This window comes from Gossypium hirsutum, chromosome D04, assembly GCF_007990345.1.
Source record: "Gossypium hirsutum isolate 1008001.06 chromosome D04, Gossypium_hirsutum_v2.1, whole genome shotgun sequence".
In the NCBI taxonomy this organism is placed as follows: Eukaryota; Viridiplantae; Streptophyta; class Magnoliopsida; order Malvales; family Malvaceae; genus Gossypium; species Gossypium hirsutum.
The window spans coordinates 5,158,459-5,178,069 of NC_053440.1; the positions used below are offsets into that span (position 1 = coordinate 5,158,459).

A 19,611-nucleotide genomic window follows, 5' to 3' on the forward strand; every position below is an offset into this window, starting at 1 on the left:
CAGACGAGATTAGCCTATCCCTTAATTTTGGGGATTTACAAGATTACATCATATCATATCAAATCTATAAGATATGATTTCCCTACTTACTACAAATAGCCTATGTTGCCATATCTTCATTATCGGACCAACTAGGCTTCAATCTGACATGCTTCTCCAATAGCTTTTGAAATTGGGTCAGTTCTCGTAGGCTAAATGATCCTCATCTAATAGATCAATCTCCATGGAGCGCATCTTGTACCATAATCACGGGCTTTGTACTTTAGCCCGTAACACATGAATGATAAATATGATAAAAACTCATAGCCTTAACCCAATTTAAATACTCTCCATGAACACATGGTGCGCTGAGAAAATTTTTTTATTTTGAGGAGAGGTTTTTTTTTTAATAATTTAAAGGAAAGTGTTAAACGGGTTAGCGCGAGAAAAGAGAATAGGTTAGCGAAAACTTTGGCCTTAATTTTAGACGTTGTATTTTAAAAAAATTATATAAATATGTTTATTTAAAAAAAAACACTTGCTAATGAGGTGACTTTGCCTTAATAATACCTTATTAGTTATATTATAATTTCCAGGTATCGGCAACAGCCACGCTCTCCATTTATTCCCATTTTGATTTTGCACAAATTTTTTTTTTTAATTTCCAGGATGCTTTTACAAGTTTTTCTTTAAGAAAAGAAAAGGTAATTCTCTCGCATTATTTTTCAATATTAATTTTCTCATTAATTAATGTTTTTATAAACATGATTAATCATGATCTTAACCTGTTAGGATCCTTTATGATTAGTTTTTTAATCAATACCTTTATTCTGATGGAGTTTTATAATCATTTTATGGTTAAACTTTATGATGATCTAGCTTTCCGAATCAATATTTATTATCTTTGATATTATGTTAATTTTTCAGGATCAGATTTCTTGGATGAGGCAGTGATTTATTATTATTATTATTTTTAAGTGAGAGGGGATTTGGGAGATTTAATCGTAAAATAATTGGTGAAAATTGAAAGAATTAAATTGAAGCGAGTGTAGTAAGTAAAAAAATAATTAGAAAATGGAGACACAGATCGATTACTTTTTCAAGCTACTGATGATAGGAGATTCAGGCGTCGGAAAGAGTAGTCTTCTTTTAAGTTTTACCGCCGGTACCTTTGATGAACTATCTCCCACTATTGGTCAGTACTCATCCACGTTCTTTATTTTTAAAATTTTTTATGTCATCGTAATGGCATTGTCTTGATCTAGGCTTCTTTTTGGTATTTATTTTGTTATAGAGGAGGGCATCTAATTTTATCAATGTAGTTACGATTATCATGCATATAGAATTTTTAATCAGTCAAGATATTTTGTTTTTCAATAAATAATTTATGATCGAAAGTTTTTTTTATGCAAATAAATAATTAGAAATTTTTTAATTTATTCAATGTAATCTAAGTCTCTGGATGTTTTGTTTAAACTTCTGAACTTAATTATTTGTTTTATATTTTTACCAACAAATGTGTACATTTTCTCTTTTTCTTCTTTGGATTTTTTTTATTAAATGGAAAAGGAAACATGATGATGAATAGTAAGAGGATGAAATTATTTTTGTTTCTTTCATCTGAAATCAAGTATGTGCGAGTGAGTCCTAAAACACGTTCTGTAGTTATAAACACTGTGCCCCAGGATTTTATGCTTACCACTTGCCAGTTAAATTGATTATAAGAATCATTAATCTGCGTGCATGTCTTTATGCGCGATGATTATCATATATACAGCACTACTTGTTTGATTATGCAGGAGTTGACTTTAAGGTGAAACATGTTACTGTTGGAGGCAAGAAGCTAAAGCTTGCAATTTGGGATACAGGTAAAACTTAAAGTTTACTAATGTGTTCATTTTCTTTAAAATATTTATGTGATGGAAGTGGGGCTTTATTTTTTTAATGATTGCTGCATTCTCTACTTCTGTGCTAGATAGCTCGACATTTTCATAGATTTTAGGACTTTTCTTAATTAGTCTAGAGCTCACCTCTATTTATTGAGTGCAAAGAATTTTTTAAAAAGAATAGGATAGGATGGTGCCGTGGAAACTAGTAGAGGTGCTACTTGGGGAGAGTCACTTGGGTTTTCTCTTTGGACTTTTAACGAGCAGCTTATGCAGAATAAGTATTGGCTTGGATTTCTTACCTTTCAGAGTTTGACGTTTATAAGTATTTTTATTCTTTTTTCCCTTCATTTTGGGTGCAAAAAAACGCACAAAGCAACTAAAACATCAATAACGTGGAACCTGAGGGAATTGTACAAACCTGCTTTTTAGGTATCAACGTGTTTGTTATGTGTTTTTTTTTTTGGCTTCAATGTTTAATCTTATTTCTACCAGAATCCTTCTCATTAAGTCCTTAATAATGACATTTACATCATCATATACATTTTACTGTTTCTATTGCTCATGATTCCAACATGCAAGGAATGAGGGAGGGGGGAGTGATGCGGGCTCAAGTATATACGTAAATGTTGTATTAAGTAATAAAATGATGAGTGAAATGTCAATACCTAAGCATATTCTTATAACCTCATCTCAAGCTCTCTAACATGTACTACTTATCTTGAATTGTTGTAGAAATGTTAATCAAATAATCCACTCCTTCTATAATGCTTGAATTAGATATTATGTCACTAATAATAAACTCACCTAGGTTACCTAAGCATAAGCTTACCTTAATAAAGAAAACCAAGTCTCAATTCCACACACATCCAAATAGAAGACAATATCGACCCTAAATCTCATTTGAGGTATCAAAATCTAATTAAAACTATCTTGAACACATCTTCATTTTCTAATCTAGAGCATTCCAATATCTACAAGAAGGTATAGAAAGTTTTCTTGAATCCTCTTTGAATCCCTCCTTTGAAGTTATTCTCTAGCTTTGATCTCTTGAAGCTCCAATAGCTTTTTAGCTCTTCCCCTAAAGGAAGAGTAGCTACTCTAATCTCTCTATTAACTACTCTGAATCTGAAATATATTGAACAATTAAGAATATATAAATTGAAGACTAGAATATTAAAGTAAGATTCTCTAATAATAAACTAAATTTTCACTAAAAACACATTAAAAGCTCAAGAGCTCGTTTTCACACAAATAAAAACCTGGGCAAGTCTGTGTTTTAAAGTTAAGAGTGAGTTTTCCTTTGGTTGATCTAACAGTTGAATGTGTGGATTATGCAGCTGGGCAGGAACGATTCAGAACATTGACAAGTTCTTACTACAGAGGCGCACAAGGGGTCGTTATGGGTAACTATTTTCTCTCTTTTTGCTAGCATGTCTAGCACTGTCCTGTCTCAAGTATTGTGCCCTTTATTCCTCGTTCTTTTGAGTCCAACTCAAAACATAGCTATGGTCTTAAAAGTGTTGTTGAACAGTTTATGATGTAACACGAAGGGAAACATTTACAAATCTTTCTGAAGTATGGGCTAAGGAATTCGAACTCTACTCCACAAATCAAGACTGCATCAAGATGCTTGTTGGAAACAAAGTTGACAAGGTAAATTTTGCTCTGACATAGAACAACACTCTATTTATTTATATCATTTTGTAAACATCAAAAATGAAATTCAGGAAAGCCAGAGGGTTGTGACAAAGAAAGAGGGAATAGAGTTTGCAAGAGAAAATGGTTGCCTTTTCATTGAATGCAGTGCTAAAACACATGTCAACGTACAACAGTGCTTTGATGAGCTTGTTCTAAAGGTAAATCAAATGAACTGCTATTATTTGGTTCAATTATTATAATTTTTTTGTAACTTAAATGCAGATTGTTGATACACCTAGCCTTTTGGCTGAGGGGGCCAAAGGTGTGAAAAAGAACATGTTTAACCAGAAGACACCGGAAGCCAATGCTGCTACAGGCGCTTGCTGCTGATCTGGTTCTTTTGTTTATACACTCCATCTCCCAAATCTCTAACCACAGCGCGTTTATTCCCTCCCAGTTTTCTGGTAGAATAATTATATAAACTTCATTTCAGTTTGATATTGATATTTCATATGAAACGTGATTTCCGTGTAACATAGCACCGCTTAAAATCTTGAGCTCATCAATTCGATTTATTCATATTAATCTTCAAAAGAAAAGAATTTATTAATATTATGTGTCGCATTTTACTGTGATTTACATGTTATTTTCGATGATGATAGGAAGCTTTGCAGTCTATCAATAACCGCATTTTAATTAATTTTATAGTTTCTTTTTTTCTTCTTTTAACTATAAAAAATGTGAAAGTAAATGAGAAATTGGTGTTCTCAAGTTATTCGAGTTTGACTCAAAATTTTGAACTCAATTTGATAATTATCAAGTCAAGCTTGAGTTCGAGCTATTGAGCGAGCCAAATTTGAGCTTAGTACTATTTGACTCAAACAACTTATTGGGCTTTTCATATTTTCATATTATTAAATTATGTAATTGTCATTGATATATATTATTAAATTTAAATTTATTTATTAAGCAGACCTCAGAATTTAAGTATAAAATTTAATAATTGAATTTAATTAAATTTGAGTTCAACTCGAATTTAAAATGATTATTCGATCGGGTTTGAGCTAATTATTAAGCTCCGAATTTCGAATGAAGTTAAGATTATATTCTTTTTATTGGCAGCTGTACCATTGAAGGGTAAGAACGAAATTTACAAGTGAAAATGCAAGGCATTTGAGTGGAGACTCTGTTTCATTACAAAGCAAATTCAAGAATATTTTATTTTATCTCAAAAAGGAGACGGAATCAAGGAATAAGGTTAAACAATAAACAGTGGCATTTTAAATATGAGTTACTTTTTATGAAATTGCACTTTGGTTTAAAGAGTATTCAATTCACACTTTTTGGTTGCGGGAAACAACTTTGTAGATGCTCTGTGAGTAGCTTCACTTTTCTTTCTCCCTCCACATAATAAGTAGTTACATATATATGGATCAAAATGTAAAGAATTCAAAGTTTTCAGTCGACGTTACGAGTTTTGGGTTTTCTTGTCGCGATGTGGCTCTCTGTCTAGGCTCGTTGTGACCTCGAAACAATGACGTTGTCGTAAGGACTTTATTCTGTTCCTCATCGCAACGACAAAGGTTTAGCGTCGCGACGTGATAATTTGTTATTATCAGAATTCGACCTATTACAAGGTAACAAGACCTGAAATTACATTTAAACATTTCCAAGCAACTAATTCACAACCTACTAATGATTTCAAGTGATTGTATACTAAAACATTAAACATTCAAACCAACTTAACCTTTCATACTCAAAACCTAACAAAAAATTCATACAAGTGCATAACTGTAAATCTTGGAATTAAACCAACTAATTGAACATATCTAACACAAATTCTAACTATTAGCAAAAGATCATATCATATATACTAAAATGAATCACTTTATACAAACTTTGTTGGGTCGAAAGCCGTATTCTAGATGTTGACTTCTAGTCTCGGGGTTTTGAGAAACACCTGAACTTGTACACAGAAATTTATATATATATATTATTTTTGGTTAAAACAAGTATAAAACATATAAAAAAATTAATCGAATTAACCGACCGATTAATTTCTACTTACTAAAAACTAATCGAACTGACCGACCCCGACCGAATGCTTGTATATTATAATATTATTTATTAAGTTTGGTTAATTCGATTAACCAACCAATTTCGAACCGAATTAACCGTTAACTGAACTTCTAAAAAATTATTAACTAACCTCCGACCAAATTAATTTGGTTAACCGACCGATTAACCGAATTCGGTTGGTTAACCAAATTAATTCGATTTTACTCGAAATTTGCACACCCTTACCTATAAGTATTCCCCTTAAAACTCGAGAGAATTCTTTTTTTTCCTACCAGTTCTCTCTTTATTAAACTTCTTCTAAGTTTTTCATAGTCTCTTTCCCCTCAATTTAGTCACTTATGGCTCACAATCTTTGAGATAAATCGCCATAACAACTTCAACCTATTTTTTCTCCTCAACACATTAATAATCGAAAGGAAAAAAAAAAGATAAAAAGAGTGGGGGCAAAATTGATAATATTCCATCTTGGACACGAGCAATCGAACAGTAAGATATTCAATCTCTTGCTTGATTCGGTTCGTAGCCGAAAATGTGGACCATTTTCGGATTTTGTCAATGGTAAAGTGTTTAATTATATATTATTTACACCTTTATTGTTAAAGTTAAACAGCACCCCATTGATTTTTGACTTTTGTGGTCCTTTATGGGTCTTTCTTTCTTTATGTTTCCCAAAATATACAGTCTATTATTTTCTATTTATTTTTAACTTGGGTTTCCTTTTTGAGTGCCATGCCCAGGAAACGTGCTTCCAAGTTGTACTCAATCAAAATAAATACAATATGCAAGTAAATGTATCCACATGTTAAAAATAAACGTCGATAATGACAATGAATAGCAAAGAAAGAGAGAAAAATAGAAATTTTAAGTGAAAATCCTTTGAGAAAAAAAAACGGATAAAGGAAAAGAAAATTAACTATGTCGAATTGGAATAATACAAGAGAAGAGACTATTACGTCTATTTATAGGTTTAAAAACCTTATTTTAATCAAAGTCCAATTGAAGTAATGCAGTAAAATCAAAACACCTTGTTCTAATCAACATAACATAGAGGAAGTATACTTCTATATGGATTTCACTTGTGCAGCCTGTATCCTATCTTGCCACTTGTATTTTATTTTAATAAAAATTAGGGTCACACAATTTCTAACATCACCGAAGAGAAACTGCTCCATCAACTATATTGCATGAATTAGATAATAGAGTTGTTGTTAACATAATAAAAATTTAAGTCACAGAACTTCTAACGTCACCCAAGAGAAACTGTCTCATCAATTATATTGCATGAATTAGATGATGGAGTTGCTGTTAACATTTGTATATTTACTCAAAAATAGTTTTGATGGCACTTGCATGCAACTGGAAACTTCCTTCCCACTATCAAGATTCTTTGTGGGTCTAAGGCTCTTTTGAATAATGACTTTTGTTGAGTATGGTTGAAAATAATAGTAAATCTTTTTTTTTTCTTTTCTGTAAAATATTTTAAGAAAGTTAAAATTCAACTTTGAATCTTTATATTAAAAGAAAGGTATAAAAAAACTGTCCTTCCTTTTCATTGCTTGGGGATAGAAAAGTCTTGAGATATATGGTAGGAGATCTACAAGCTCCAAAGGTTTTGATTTCTTTATATAATGGACTGATGGAATTTTGATTTGCTTTAGTGTTAATATCAGTCTTATTCATCATATTTAATAATTTTAATATATCATCATTGAGTTAAAATTCTGGTTTAATAATTGAAAAAGTAGAGTTATCAATAAATAAATATTTATTAAAGTTTCATATATAAAAGATAAAAAATTCCTTCATAATTATATAATTTACTTTACGAATAAAATAATTTTTTAGTAATTCCTTAACTGAGTTAGGTTTTGATTGGTATATGACATCAACTCACTAAGGAGCTTTATAAATAATTAGGGATGTCAGTGGGGCGGGTTTCACAGGGTCCTACCCTACTTCGCACCCAATTAGACGAGAATGGGTACAAGTTTCGCGGGTGGTGAGGCAGGCATGAGTATGACCTTGTACCCGCCTCGTTCCATCCTCGTCCGCCCCGTATAATATAATAAGCGTATTTAAAAAATAAACATTTATAAAAAAAATAATTTAATAATTATCTTAATAGTATTTTATTAATTTAATAGTATTTAATTTTTTCACTTGTGTTGCATTTGAAGACATTTTTGATGTATTTGAGACATCAAATATATTATATGAAAGGGTCGCGGTGACTTTTTTTTTTTTAAATGTGACAATTGGAATAATGTCACATATGTGGTGGGAGTCCGGAGGATAGTTATTTCATATTTTTTTCATAAAAGAATTGGTTTATATTTATTTAACTGATATTTATAAATATATTATATGAAGTGGGTTGCGGGGTGGGTATAGTGGAATTAGGTGGGTCTAGAAACCCACATGAGTGGTGGAGCAGAGATGATTTTAGTTTTGCGGGTCGTGGGGCAAGGATGATTTTGAGTTTTGTACCTACAACAGGTCGCAGGACGAGAATGGAAATGGAAATTCTTGACAGGGATGGGTACAGAGGGAGTACCCGACACCTATCTCGCCCAATTGACATCCTTATAAATAATAGAGATAAGAGATACCAACTTAAAATCTCAAAATTCTTAAATCTTAACAACTTTTAAACTGCCCAATATACCTCTTTTTATTCATTATATTATTAATCGTGCCATTTTAAATATGTTTTTATTATTTATAATATTAATTACACGTATAAATAAAAATTATGACTCAAAGTTTGTTGTTAAATCTGCTTATATAAGAAATGAAAAGGTTAAATTTTATATTAAAATTACTTTATTTTTATAGTATTAGTTTTCATTAACTAGAAAAGTAAAAGGAAAAAGAATTCTTACTTTAGTTTTAAATATTAAATTTAAGTATTTAATAATAAATAAATTTATATTTCATATGCATTTTATAAATAACATGTTTGTACAATTCAATATAATATAATAATCAATAAACCACGTGTAATGTCTGTAATACTAGAAATTAGTACATTTTAAAAACATTTAATTCTTTTAAATAATTTTATATTTAAAAAATATTAAATGATTTTCTATAAAAAGAATCTTAAACAATCAATACAATTTACTTTCATAATTAATATAACAAAATAAAATTCGAAATCTAAAATTCATGTTTATCAACATAATGCATACCTTCGAGAGTAGGAGTGTAATTAGATTACCAATATAATGATAAATAAATAAATAAATAAACAACTGGATCATGACAAATATATTGAAAAACGAAAAAGATTATGGCGAATTAAGCACATGCACCCCTTATTCAAAGGATCACATTCTTTTTTCCCCTAATTTCTTTCAAAATGTTATTTAAAAAAAAAACTAGAATAATTAAATTGAAGGTTGACTATCAAAAGGAGAGAACAGCGAGAGAATTGATTCTATAAAATAAGGAAAAGAAAAAGAGTCGTGGGGATTCAGTTTCGGTTCTGTATCAGTCGGTACACATCGTTTCAGTAACAAATTAAAATGATTAGTTTTCTTTTTCGCACCGGTGTAAATTTCGGCCTGTATCAGTTACACCGACTCGTTCTGGCCAATTTCGGTTTCATTGACTAGGACATTATGCTCTGACTAGTGCATGAATAATGTTAAAAAATAAATAATAATATTATTTTTTGTTGACACATTTAGAGGTAGGTTTATTTGTTTTTTGTTGTTTTTGTGGCTGAAACAGTGATTACAATTTTAGGCACTGTTTCATTGCCTTACTTGTCTGTTTTAAAGAGTTGGCAGATTTTAGAACAAAAGTACTAAACTGTTTATTTTGAAGATATTTAAACGTGTAAAGCCCATAACTTAAAAACCAATTGAGTTGAAATTGAAGACTTGAAGATTGATTTCCTATAACCTAAGGCAGATTACTTGTTGGATAAGGAAAGTCACTTTTCATGTTTTGAAGGCATTGAATTAAATTGTAACTCTTATGAAAGTAGTATCTTGTGCTAATTTTTAGCCTTCTTTATAGAGGTGTGATTAGATTATAATTCTTATGTAAACAAAACGTAAGTAGTATATAAATTTATGTTTTGCTTACGTTAAGGATAACTAAGAGTTTTAAGAGTTTGATATAGCACAAATTTGTTCAAGTTAGGAACGTGTATGTGTGCATTATTTTTGTAAGCAATCAAGAGAGTCTCTTGATTTGCAAAGTTAAGCTTTCGAGGGGGAAGCTTAGAGGGAGAGTGGTCTAGTCTTTGTACAACAGTGATGTCACTAAATTAGTGAGTGTTAGGACTTAAATAATTGATTGTATTGTGAGAAAGATAGTGGATCATTACTCTGGGCAAGACCTTGTAGATGTAGATTGAGGTCGAACTATGTAAACAATCTCAGTGTTCTTTTTATTGTTTTCGCACTTTTTGTTTTGTGGTTGGAATTGTGGCCACAGTTCTAAGCACCATTTTAGCCACAGTTCTGGTTTGCCAAGCAAGTACCCTTCTTCATTTTTAGATTTGGTATAAGAACCTCTCACTTAACATATATTATTCTAATTAAAATAATTGCTGGCAATAGAAAGATCGTTAGTCTCATGCCTCCTATGCTTGATGGAGCAAATTATACTTATTGGAAAGCAAATATGAAAACATTCATCAAGTTAACAGGTGAATGAGCTTGGAAGGCTATCTTAACTGTATGGAATTATCCCTTCACTAAAATTGAAGGAGTTAAAATTCCCAAGCCCAATGTAGACTACAAAAAAAAAAGAAAAAAGAAAAGAAGAAATGATTGCTGATGCCAACTCCAAAGCTCTTTATGATGTTTTCTATGAAATAGATGCACATGAGTTTAGGAGAATATCTAAGTGTATTAAAACCAATGAAGCTTGAAAAATACTAGAGACTGCTCATGAAGGGACTAATACAGTAAAACAATCTAAGCATTAGATACTGACAACTAAATTTGAGACTCCGAGGATGCATGAAATAGACCATTGGAGAATTTTATGCAAAGCTCTGCGACCTAGCCAATCAAGATTTTACCTTAATAAGTGATTACTCAAACTAGAAGCTTGTGAGGAAGGTTCTTAGATCACTTCTTGAAAGGTTCAACATCAAAGTAAATTCCATTGAAGAGGCTGAGAATGTCGAGGCCATGAGGATAGATGTGTTGATTGGATCTCTTCAAACCTTTGAGATTAATTTAGAAGAGGCCAAAAATGGCAAGTTAAAGTCTGATAAGAACATTTCTTTTTTAGTGGCTGAAACTGTGCCCATTGAACAAAGCACTATTATTAAGGAGATTTAAGAATAGTTGGCTTTGCTTACTTAAGGGTTCAATAAGATGGCAAAGAAGCGGTTTGGAAGGATAAAAGATCAAAGTCATCTAATACCATAACAAAAGGGAAATTCAAATGTAGAGCTAAGTTAAGTGAACCTGTTAAGGAGAAGAAACAGAGAATTTAATACCATGAGGGTCATGGCTTTGGACATTCAAGTAGAATGTAAAAATGCTTTTAAAAAGAAAAAGGGTAAGTCTTTGTGCGTCCTGGAGTGATGAGGAAACAAGCTTAAAATCAAAATTTGATGAGGGACAAGTGAGTAATTTTGTTGCTTTCACAATGAAGGTAGATAAATCAAATGTTTCTAATTATGAACCAATGAAGTGCAATAAAGAAAAGACACATGGGAAATTTCTAAAAGCCTACAATCTCATGTTGGACAAATGAAATCTTCTTAGTGAAGTTAACTCAAAGCTTTTAATTGAGAATGATTTTTTGAAAAAAGAAGTCTTCATGCTTGAAGGGAAAAGTAGGTGCAAAGTTAATGAAGTTTGATGAGCAATTAAAAAGGGTTGAAAAGCTTGAAGAAGAGCTAAAAGATGCAAGGCAGACTATTGAGAAATTCAATTGTAGCATTGGCAAATTGAATGTGATAATAACAACTAGAAAAAGGGATTAAAAGATAGGAGTACTAGGCTTCATAGACAAAGGCAAAACTATTACAGAAACTCCTAGAGTGTTTGTCAAAGTAGGGAGTAACCACTATATTGGAGAATGCTCTAAACAGGTAAAAGTTCAAGAAAAGCCTAAACTCTAGAAAAAAACAGCTCTATTGTAACACCCATAATCTGTTTCCGTCGTTGGAATAGGATTACAGAGTATTACGTACAAATTAGAAACATTAATAATAATAGCATTCCATTATCAAATTAATTTAAGAAATACATATTTAACTCAGAATAAAATAAACATACACTTACGAGCCTTAAATCGAGCCTACGAGGCCTTAAAAACAGTTTAGGAACAATCAGGGACCAATTCAAAACAAATAAAAATTTTTAGGGAAAAACTAAAAATTTTCACTTCTAGGGTCACACGACTGTATGTCCAAGTTGTATGGTAAAGCTTAGACTGTGTGGCTCTAAATATGGCCGTGTGGCTATCCCACAAGCCCGTGTGACTACTCCACACACCCGTATGTCTACCCGTATAACTCACTGACTTGGGTCACACCCCCGTGTCTCTGCCTGTGTGACTACCCGTGTGAACTTTGCACCTAACACGCCCAGGGCACACTCCTATGTGGGCTGCCTGTGTGTGACATACAACCGTGTGATAGCCAGTGTCCCAGGCCGTGTGTGCCTAAAAATGGCTCAAAATAAGCCTATCTTTCATGCAAAAGCAAATGTATCCATACCATCTCAGGACACATGTTTCCAAGCTACAAAACACATTCAAAATTCAACATAACATGCCAAATCAACAACCTATAACCTAACCAATATATCATACATGGAATCACATTATGAGCATTTATCCTTTCACCACATTAACTACCATTCACAAATCATAGCATATACACCAATTAAACCATCTTAATCTCACCATACCATACCTTAAACATGAAACTACATCTCAATCATCTAACAATTCCTTACCTTGGTTAGTCTTCCATGCTTTCACAGTTGACCACATCTAGCATACATATAAGTTAACAACTTACCATTTGACTCCCACATTCATATCCACTTGTGCCTAAGTTGGGATCATGCATGCACATACAAAGAGTTCTAAAACTCACCAAAATCATAAGCATACCAAATTACATACCATATAAGCCAAGTAGAATTCAAAATCTACCAAGATCCTCGATAGTGTGATTTCTTTAGGTTGATCCGATCTCCCGATTCCCACAAAAAAATCTACAAGAAAACATAACAATAACTCGAGTAAGCTTTCATATAGCTTAGTAAGTTTGTCAATTAAACGAGAAAGATTACCAAATTAAACCTAATAATTCAAATAAATAGATTAATGAACAAAGTTCCTGTCACAAAGTTATTAATAGAATTTCTGCTAATCATAGCTCACAACAGATGAGTATTGTGCAGTACAATAATTCAAATCATATTCCATTTTACTATTATTTCAGCTTTCCAAAAACACTTATACTTGGATAATTCATATCATCAAAATGCCATATGAAAAATTACCATAAACCAAATCATCATTCTAAAAATATGTCATTTCAGGTAATCAAGAGGGTATCACTCATTTGAGTTAACTTTAGAACTTTAACGACTCACGATGCTGCTCACACAAGCTGTAGAAAATCTGCAACACGTGCAGGATTTAAGCCTTCAATATGGTCTATATCACCGGTACATAGTACCTGTTAAATGATCACTGGCTCAAAACATGCTAAATGATCACCTGCCTAAGGCCTGTTATTCAGATACACCACGTACTCACTATATTCATTTATTATTTATTCTTTAACATTCAATAGATAAATACAACATTAGATCAAATTTTAATAAAACATGTAATATGTGAGAATTGTGATAAACATAAAAACAATAGTACGAACTTACTTGACTAAATTGCAACGATGACAAAGGTACATGAACTATTCTGTAACTTTTCTATGCATAGATTTTCAACCCATTCTTGATCTAGAATAATAATTTCATTCAATTAACTAATTCTAACAGTAAAATTAACTCATTTTATGCAATTAAGTCATTTCCCAAATGGTCTGCACCTTGTCTTTTTTACCCTTAAACATGAAATTATTTCTACTATTCCAACAATTTCATAATGTAGTCATCAAATCAGCCATTGCTCTCTTGTCAAGGATTCTCATCATGTCTTCAAGCCAGTCAATACAGTTATCATACAGCCTCAACGTTGTGCTCGTATACCATCCGCCAATGGAGAGGACCTCACGAGAGGTAGTGTAGTCTTTTAAAGCATGTAAAAAGGTCTCAGTGACAGCTCCATATCTAGGACATCCCTAATTAAAGCCATTTCTAATGGACACAATTTTGACGTTCGTGGGGAGAAGCTCGTGTCCTACTCGCCATGAAAACACCCAAATTTTAGGTAAAGTGTCGAGCATCCAAATGGTCTTCCAATAGAACCTGTGTGGACCAAAACCCATCTCCTTCAAAAGAAGCCACGAATAGGCATATTTCGAAGTGAAGCATCCATGAGGGTTATGAAACCACATTATTCTATATCTTTGGTCCTCATTCCTAAAGGGTAAATTGCAAATTCTATAACCCCAATCTTTCCTATACAGCATGTAAACTTATCAATATCCCAACACCTATCATTCTCAACCCAAAGACCTCTAACACATTTGACATGAGAGTTAAGTATATTAGAATTAAGGATACCACCATTTAAGTCTTTCATTCCCCAATTGTCCACTTGAATATTAATACGGTCGCCGTTACCAACTTGCCAGCCAAACCCTTTCTTAAAAGTCTCAGCAGCAGCAGCTATACTCGACCAAGTAAAATAGGCTTTGTCTCTCCTTTTGGAATTAAAAATATTACCATCAGGAAAATATTTAGAAGACAACACTTTAAAACAAAGAGTGTCTTTATTGTTTATAAGTCTTCAGACTTGACGACCCAGAAGAGCAAGGTTGAAAAGCCACATATCTCTAATACCAATGCCCCACATTCCTTTGGGGTGGCACAATGTCTTTAACGGGAGCATCAACCAAAATTTTCCCTTATCCTTGCCAGACCACCACGTCTTGCTAAGCTTTGCTTGAAGGTCCTCGATCACACCTTTTGGAGCCAAGAAATTAGATAACGCGTATGTTGGGATGGATTGTAACACCGCCTTGATGAATACTTCTTTGCCTCCATATGAAAGTAGTTTTTTGGTCCAACTATTTATCTTGCATGAAAATCTATTAGTAACATTAATGAAAGCATCTTTTTTTCTTTTTACCTATAGGAAGGGGAAGGCTCAAGTATTTATCCAGCTTCTCCACGACCTTCATACCAAGGAGGTCACCATATATTCTTCTTTAATCACTCGAAGTATTAGAGCTAAACAAAACCATGGATTTTTTAAAGTTAATCTCTTTTTCTGAAACAGTGGCAAAATTTCTAAGAATTTCAATAATGCGATCAACATCACTTTTTTTGTTACGCACAAATAGGAGCTCATCATCGGCGAAGAACAAATGATTTATCCTTGGACCGTTGATGCTAGCACGGATACCTCTTAAAGAATTATTGTTTTGAGCATGAATAAGCATCCTCGAGAATGCTTCCATGCAAAATAAAAACAAATACGAAGAAAAAAGATCCCCTTGATGGAGACACCTCTCAAGAAAGGTAGTGTCCGATATTTTGAAAATATATTTTGAAACTATTTAATCTAACTCATTTAATATATCTAATATTTTATATGTTAAATATTTTTAAAATGTCAATAAATTCAAAACGGTATACTAAAATAAGTTGATATCGATATGTACCAATTTCAGTAGAAAAATGATATGTCCACCAGTACAATATTGAATATTTTGGTCTGCATCCATTTGCTAATATATATTAGCTACTTCTTGCTTACTTTGACTGCCTTCCACTTTCATATACGTTCCGTCAAATTTGGGGTGGCTATGAACTTCACTTGAATTTAATTGGCCGGTAAGAGGTCACTTCTAAAATATAAACAAATATATCAATTTCAAATAAATGATTAAATTAATATTATTGTAAAGGATACTTATGAACCGTTGATTTCTCAGTTAGCAATGTTGTTAGTCGATTCAAAAATGTTTAATTTGCCATGAATTGCTAAAACAGTAATTAAAGTAGATAAGCATTATTAAATGGATATGGATGCTTTAATGATTGCTATAGCTTACATAAATTGATATTTTTGTGCATATTGATAAGTGAAAGATGGAACCTACCAATACACCACACAAACCGATATGTATATGCATAAATATAATATACAGTATATATAAAAAGGCCCCACAGTGATGAATTGTCCTAAAAGAACACATGGTATGGTAAATGTTTGGTCCTGGGTCCCCTATGGCTCATAGCAGCTTCAGCAATGTTGTTGCCTTAGTTTTGGTCCTACCATTACACTGGCTCTGCAAAAGCAGCAGCAACTGTGTTAAAACTCCAGCTGCTATAGCTTTTTCCCTTGCTTCCAATGATTCCCGACACACCATCATCAATGAGTTAACCGCACTTTCACTTCCTTCGTGATCTGATACCCTGAATACCATCTTCACCACTGCTTTCACACCGTTTGGGTTCTTTATCAGTGCTTCTTTTGCTCTTTCTATCCCCAAAACTTGCTCTAGTATCGCCATTGCCATTGCTGCCAAGCTCCTTTCTGAGTTTAAAATATATGTTACCAGGGCGTCGATTAGGCCCTGTTGAACTAGTTTTCCCCTGTTCGACTCCAAGCAACACAGTGCTGAAATGGCTTTGATTCCAGTCTCGGATGCCTCATTATTTTGGTTAACAATACAGACGATTAAATTTAAGAATCTTGGGTGTTTTCCAATCATTGCACAAAGCTCTCTGGTTGATGAGGATGATGAAATTACCCCCACGAGATGGCACAAGCTTTGCTTCATAATTATACTGCCATGCTCGAATAGGACTACAAGAGATTCCAATTTAGAATCTTGTTTAAGCATATTCAAACTCTCTAATTCTCCGTAAGGAAGCAACTTAAGAACACAAGTAAGCCCTTGTTCCACAAAGTTCATATAGTCTTGGGAGAATTCAGGGTCTACCATTTGGAAACTCAGTTGCAAAAGTAAAGGCAAGAAGCCTATTTGGATCAAAAAGGGATTTGTAGAAGGTGTTTGATCGGTAAGGAGTTGGATCTTTTGCAGTGCTTCAAGTTTTTCTTGGAAGGTGGATTGAGGGGATTGAAGGCAGTGCTTGAGGGAGACTAAAGGGTCGATTGCAGTGAAGTAATCAGGGCCAAATCGGTGATCCATTTGACGCCATTGTTGAATCAAATGACGAAGGTTATGATTTGGAACAAGAGAGGGATCATGGAGCTTTTGCATTGTAACGGGGCATGTGAGATTACCTGCAGCTAACCATTTTTCTATGCTTGATCTATCATAAGTTTGACCCGTACAGAGAGTGACAGGATCTGTGAACAAGTCCAGACTGATTGGGCATCTAAATAAATGAGGTACTGTCATTTCAACTTCTCTCATGGAAGAAGAAAACCTACCCAAAAAAAGCTTCAACAAGAATGTGAAAAAACAACAAAAATGAAATGATAGTATCTGTTCAAATGAAGAATCTTCAGCGGAAACAATGGAATAAAGAATGCAAAAGATGGAGAGCTTTAAAACACAAACACCCAAAAGGCACTGTTAAAGTTGGTTTTTGGCGAGAATTCAGAATCTGGAGCCAAAAGTGAAGAAATGACAGGAGAATGGGAAAGTGAAACTGAGCTATCAATACCCTTATAAAAGGGAAGAGAAAAAGAAAGAACACTCACACACAAGCTCAAGTAATAAACTAATTATAATAACAATAAAGTGATGAAAAGATGAACACAAAACTTTGAGGATTTTTCAAGTTGCAGTAGCGGTAGTAGCAGGAAAAAGTCTGCTCTTTCACAGTGACAGGAAGGGCAAATAGTAAAGAAGAAAGAGATAAAGGGGCAAAGACCAAAGCTTAGTTGGAGTGATATGAGAAGAGAAGAGAACGAGGAGATAAAAACAAAGGCAGCTTCTCATAGTGAGAGATTGAATGAAAATAGTAATACTTTTAGAATAATTGTGGGAGGGATGGTCCCCCCCCGGCGCCCCCCAATGCTTCATGCCCCAACTTTCTTATATGTATCGATGCCAGTCAAACTGACCCACCTAGAAAGAAAGAAAAAGAAAATTTAATTTAATTATTTGTATAAGAAAGTTTGAATTGAATGCAGCAGCAGTAGGTTGAAAATTAAAATGTGGGCTACTCCTACTCCACATTTGGGAATTTTGAACGAGGATGAAAGGCTTATGAAAGTGGGCACTATTACTTCATTCCCCTTTAAAAGATAAAAAAAAAACTATTACTTCATTTGGATAAGGTCCAAGTAATTTAGTAAATTACATAATACAATTATGATATTGAAATAATTAAAAGTTATTGGGACAACATTTTTAGGAATATAACATTTATTAGAAGTTATGTGACCAAAATTCCTGTTAAAATAAAATACAAGTAGCAAGATAGGAGGATCTACGAGGGCGAAGTACAAGCTGCACAAGTAAAATCCATATAGAAGTTTACTTTCTCTATTTGATGTTGATTAGTATAAGGTGTTTTAACCTTACTGTATTACTTTTTAATTGACTTTGATTAGAATATTATTATACAAACCTATAAATAGACGTAGTCTATACTCTTCTTGTATCATTCGAATTTCGACATAGTGAATTTTCTTCTCCTCTGCCCGTAGTTCTTTCCCGAAAGGGTTTCCACGTAAAATTCTGTGTGTTCTTTTATTAAAATGTAATTATGGCATGGTATGAGAGACTCATTATATATTCTCAAATGAAGGTGCGTACTAATTATGCAAAACTAGAACAAATAATTTATACATAAAATTTCTTTGATCGTATCATAAACCACAATTACAATACTATGAAACACATACCGATGAAATCTTGTTGCACTAAGATATTATTAGAATCCATTGTAAATTAATATTAGCGCAACTTGTTACGGTATGAGACCATCTTGCAAACCAACAATAATTAAGGGAGTAGCCTCGGGCTAAATGACAAGCTTAAAGTATTAACCTTCCACAAAGGTTTTTCTTCTCTTTCATCTTCTTCCTCCATAATTTTTTTTTGCTTTTTTTATTACAAGGTTCTTTAACTGACTTAAGTATCAAAGAGTGTCCCAGAGCACAAACTCCTATTCTTACTAGTTTACCTTTGTCTTGTAAGAATGCTAGAGCATCCAAATTCATCTCCAAACTTAATTTAATAAAAAAATATACATTAACATTTGGCGTTGTCTATAGGATATAAACAAAAATCCATGGCTCAATCCCCTCAAAGTTCTTTCATATTGTTCTTTGGGGTTCCATCTCTCATTTTCTCTTTTGGAGTTTCTTCCTATGTTATTTTTGGGATCGTATCTCCCATTTTGTTTTTTTTTTGTTTTTTTGGTTTCTTCCTATACGTTGTTTTTCTTGTTTATTTTTCTTTTCTTAAAGTTCTCTCAATTTTTTGTATTTTTATTTAAGCTTCCTCCATATTTTGTTCTCTCTAACTTTTCTCAACATATCTCATCTCCATTTTTTTTTTTTACTTCTTGAAGCTTTCTCTAGTTTTGGGTTCCTTAAATCTTCCTACATTTTTTGATCTTTTAAGCTTCCTCAATTCATTCCATCTCAATATTTGGATTTCTTGAAGCATCCTTCATTTTTAGGTTTCTTAAAGTTCTCCCAACATATGTCATCTCTATTTTTGTGTTTCTTGAAGCTTTCTCCATGTTTGGATTTTTCCAAGTTCCTTCAACACTCATATTTTTTTGGGTTTCTTGAAGCTTCGACCATTTCAGGTTTCTTAAAGTTTCCTCATCGATTTTGTGATCTCGAGTATGTAACATTGATTCTATGGCCAAGATTTTGCAATGGTGATTCTAAAGCCCAAATTCTACAACCTTTATCTTACAACCTTTTTTTATTTCTCTAGACTTTATCAATATATTCTGTAGCTAGC

General features: G+C 32.8%; 2 protein-coding genes across 2 annotated transcripts; one reads left to right on the plus strand and one right to left on the minus strand.

Annotated features, from left to right (window-relative positions):
* The first annotated feature begins 518 nt into the window (after positions 1 to 518).
* LOC107935789 (ras-related protein RABC1) lies at positions 519 to 4,116 on the plus strand. Its single transcript, XM_016868411.2, has 7 exons — positions 519 to 683; positions 907 to 1,174; positions 1,779 to 1,847; positions 3,206 to 3,271; positions 3,400 to 3,521; positions 3,596 to 3,724; positions 3,789 to 4,116. The coding sequence occupies exons 2-7, from the start codon at positions 1,054 to 1,056 to the stop codon at positions 3,894 to 3,896; spliced, it is 615 nt and encodes a 204-aa protein (XP_016723900.1). The 5' UTR covers positions 519 to 683; positions 907 to 1,053; the 3' UTR covers positions 3,897 to 4,116.
* Positions 4,117 to 15,737: 11,621 nt separating this feature from the next.
* LOC107935787 (U-box domain-containing protein 26) lies at positions 15,738 to 17,684 on the minus strand. Its single transcript, XM_016868409.2, has one exon. It carries the CDS (start codon positions 17,092 to 17,094, stop codon positions 15,943 to 15,945), a length of 1,152 nt encoding a protein of 383 aa, XP_016723898.1. The 5' UTR covers positions 17,095 to 17,684; the 3' UTR covers positions 15,738 to 15,942.
* Between the last annotated feature and the right edge of the window lie 1,927 nt (positions 17,685 to 19,611).

Coding starts and splice junctions, on each gene's coding strand:
- LOC107935789 (XM_016868411.2), top strand. CDS start 1,054: ATGGAGACACAGATCGATTACTTTTTCAAGCTACTGATGATAGGAGAT. Junction 3,272..3,399: donor CGCACAAGGGGTCGTTATGG/GTAACTATTTTC, acceptor GTTGTTGAACAG/TTTATGATGTAACACGAAGG. Junction 3,522..3,595: donor TTGGAAACAAAGTTGACAAG/GTAAATTTTGCT, acceptor AATGAAATTCAG/GAAAGCCAGAGGGTTGTGAC.
- LOC107935787 (XM_016868409.2), bottom strand. CDS start 17,094: ATGAGAGAAGTTGAAATGACAGTACCTCATTTATTTAGATGCCCAATC.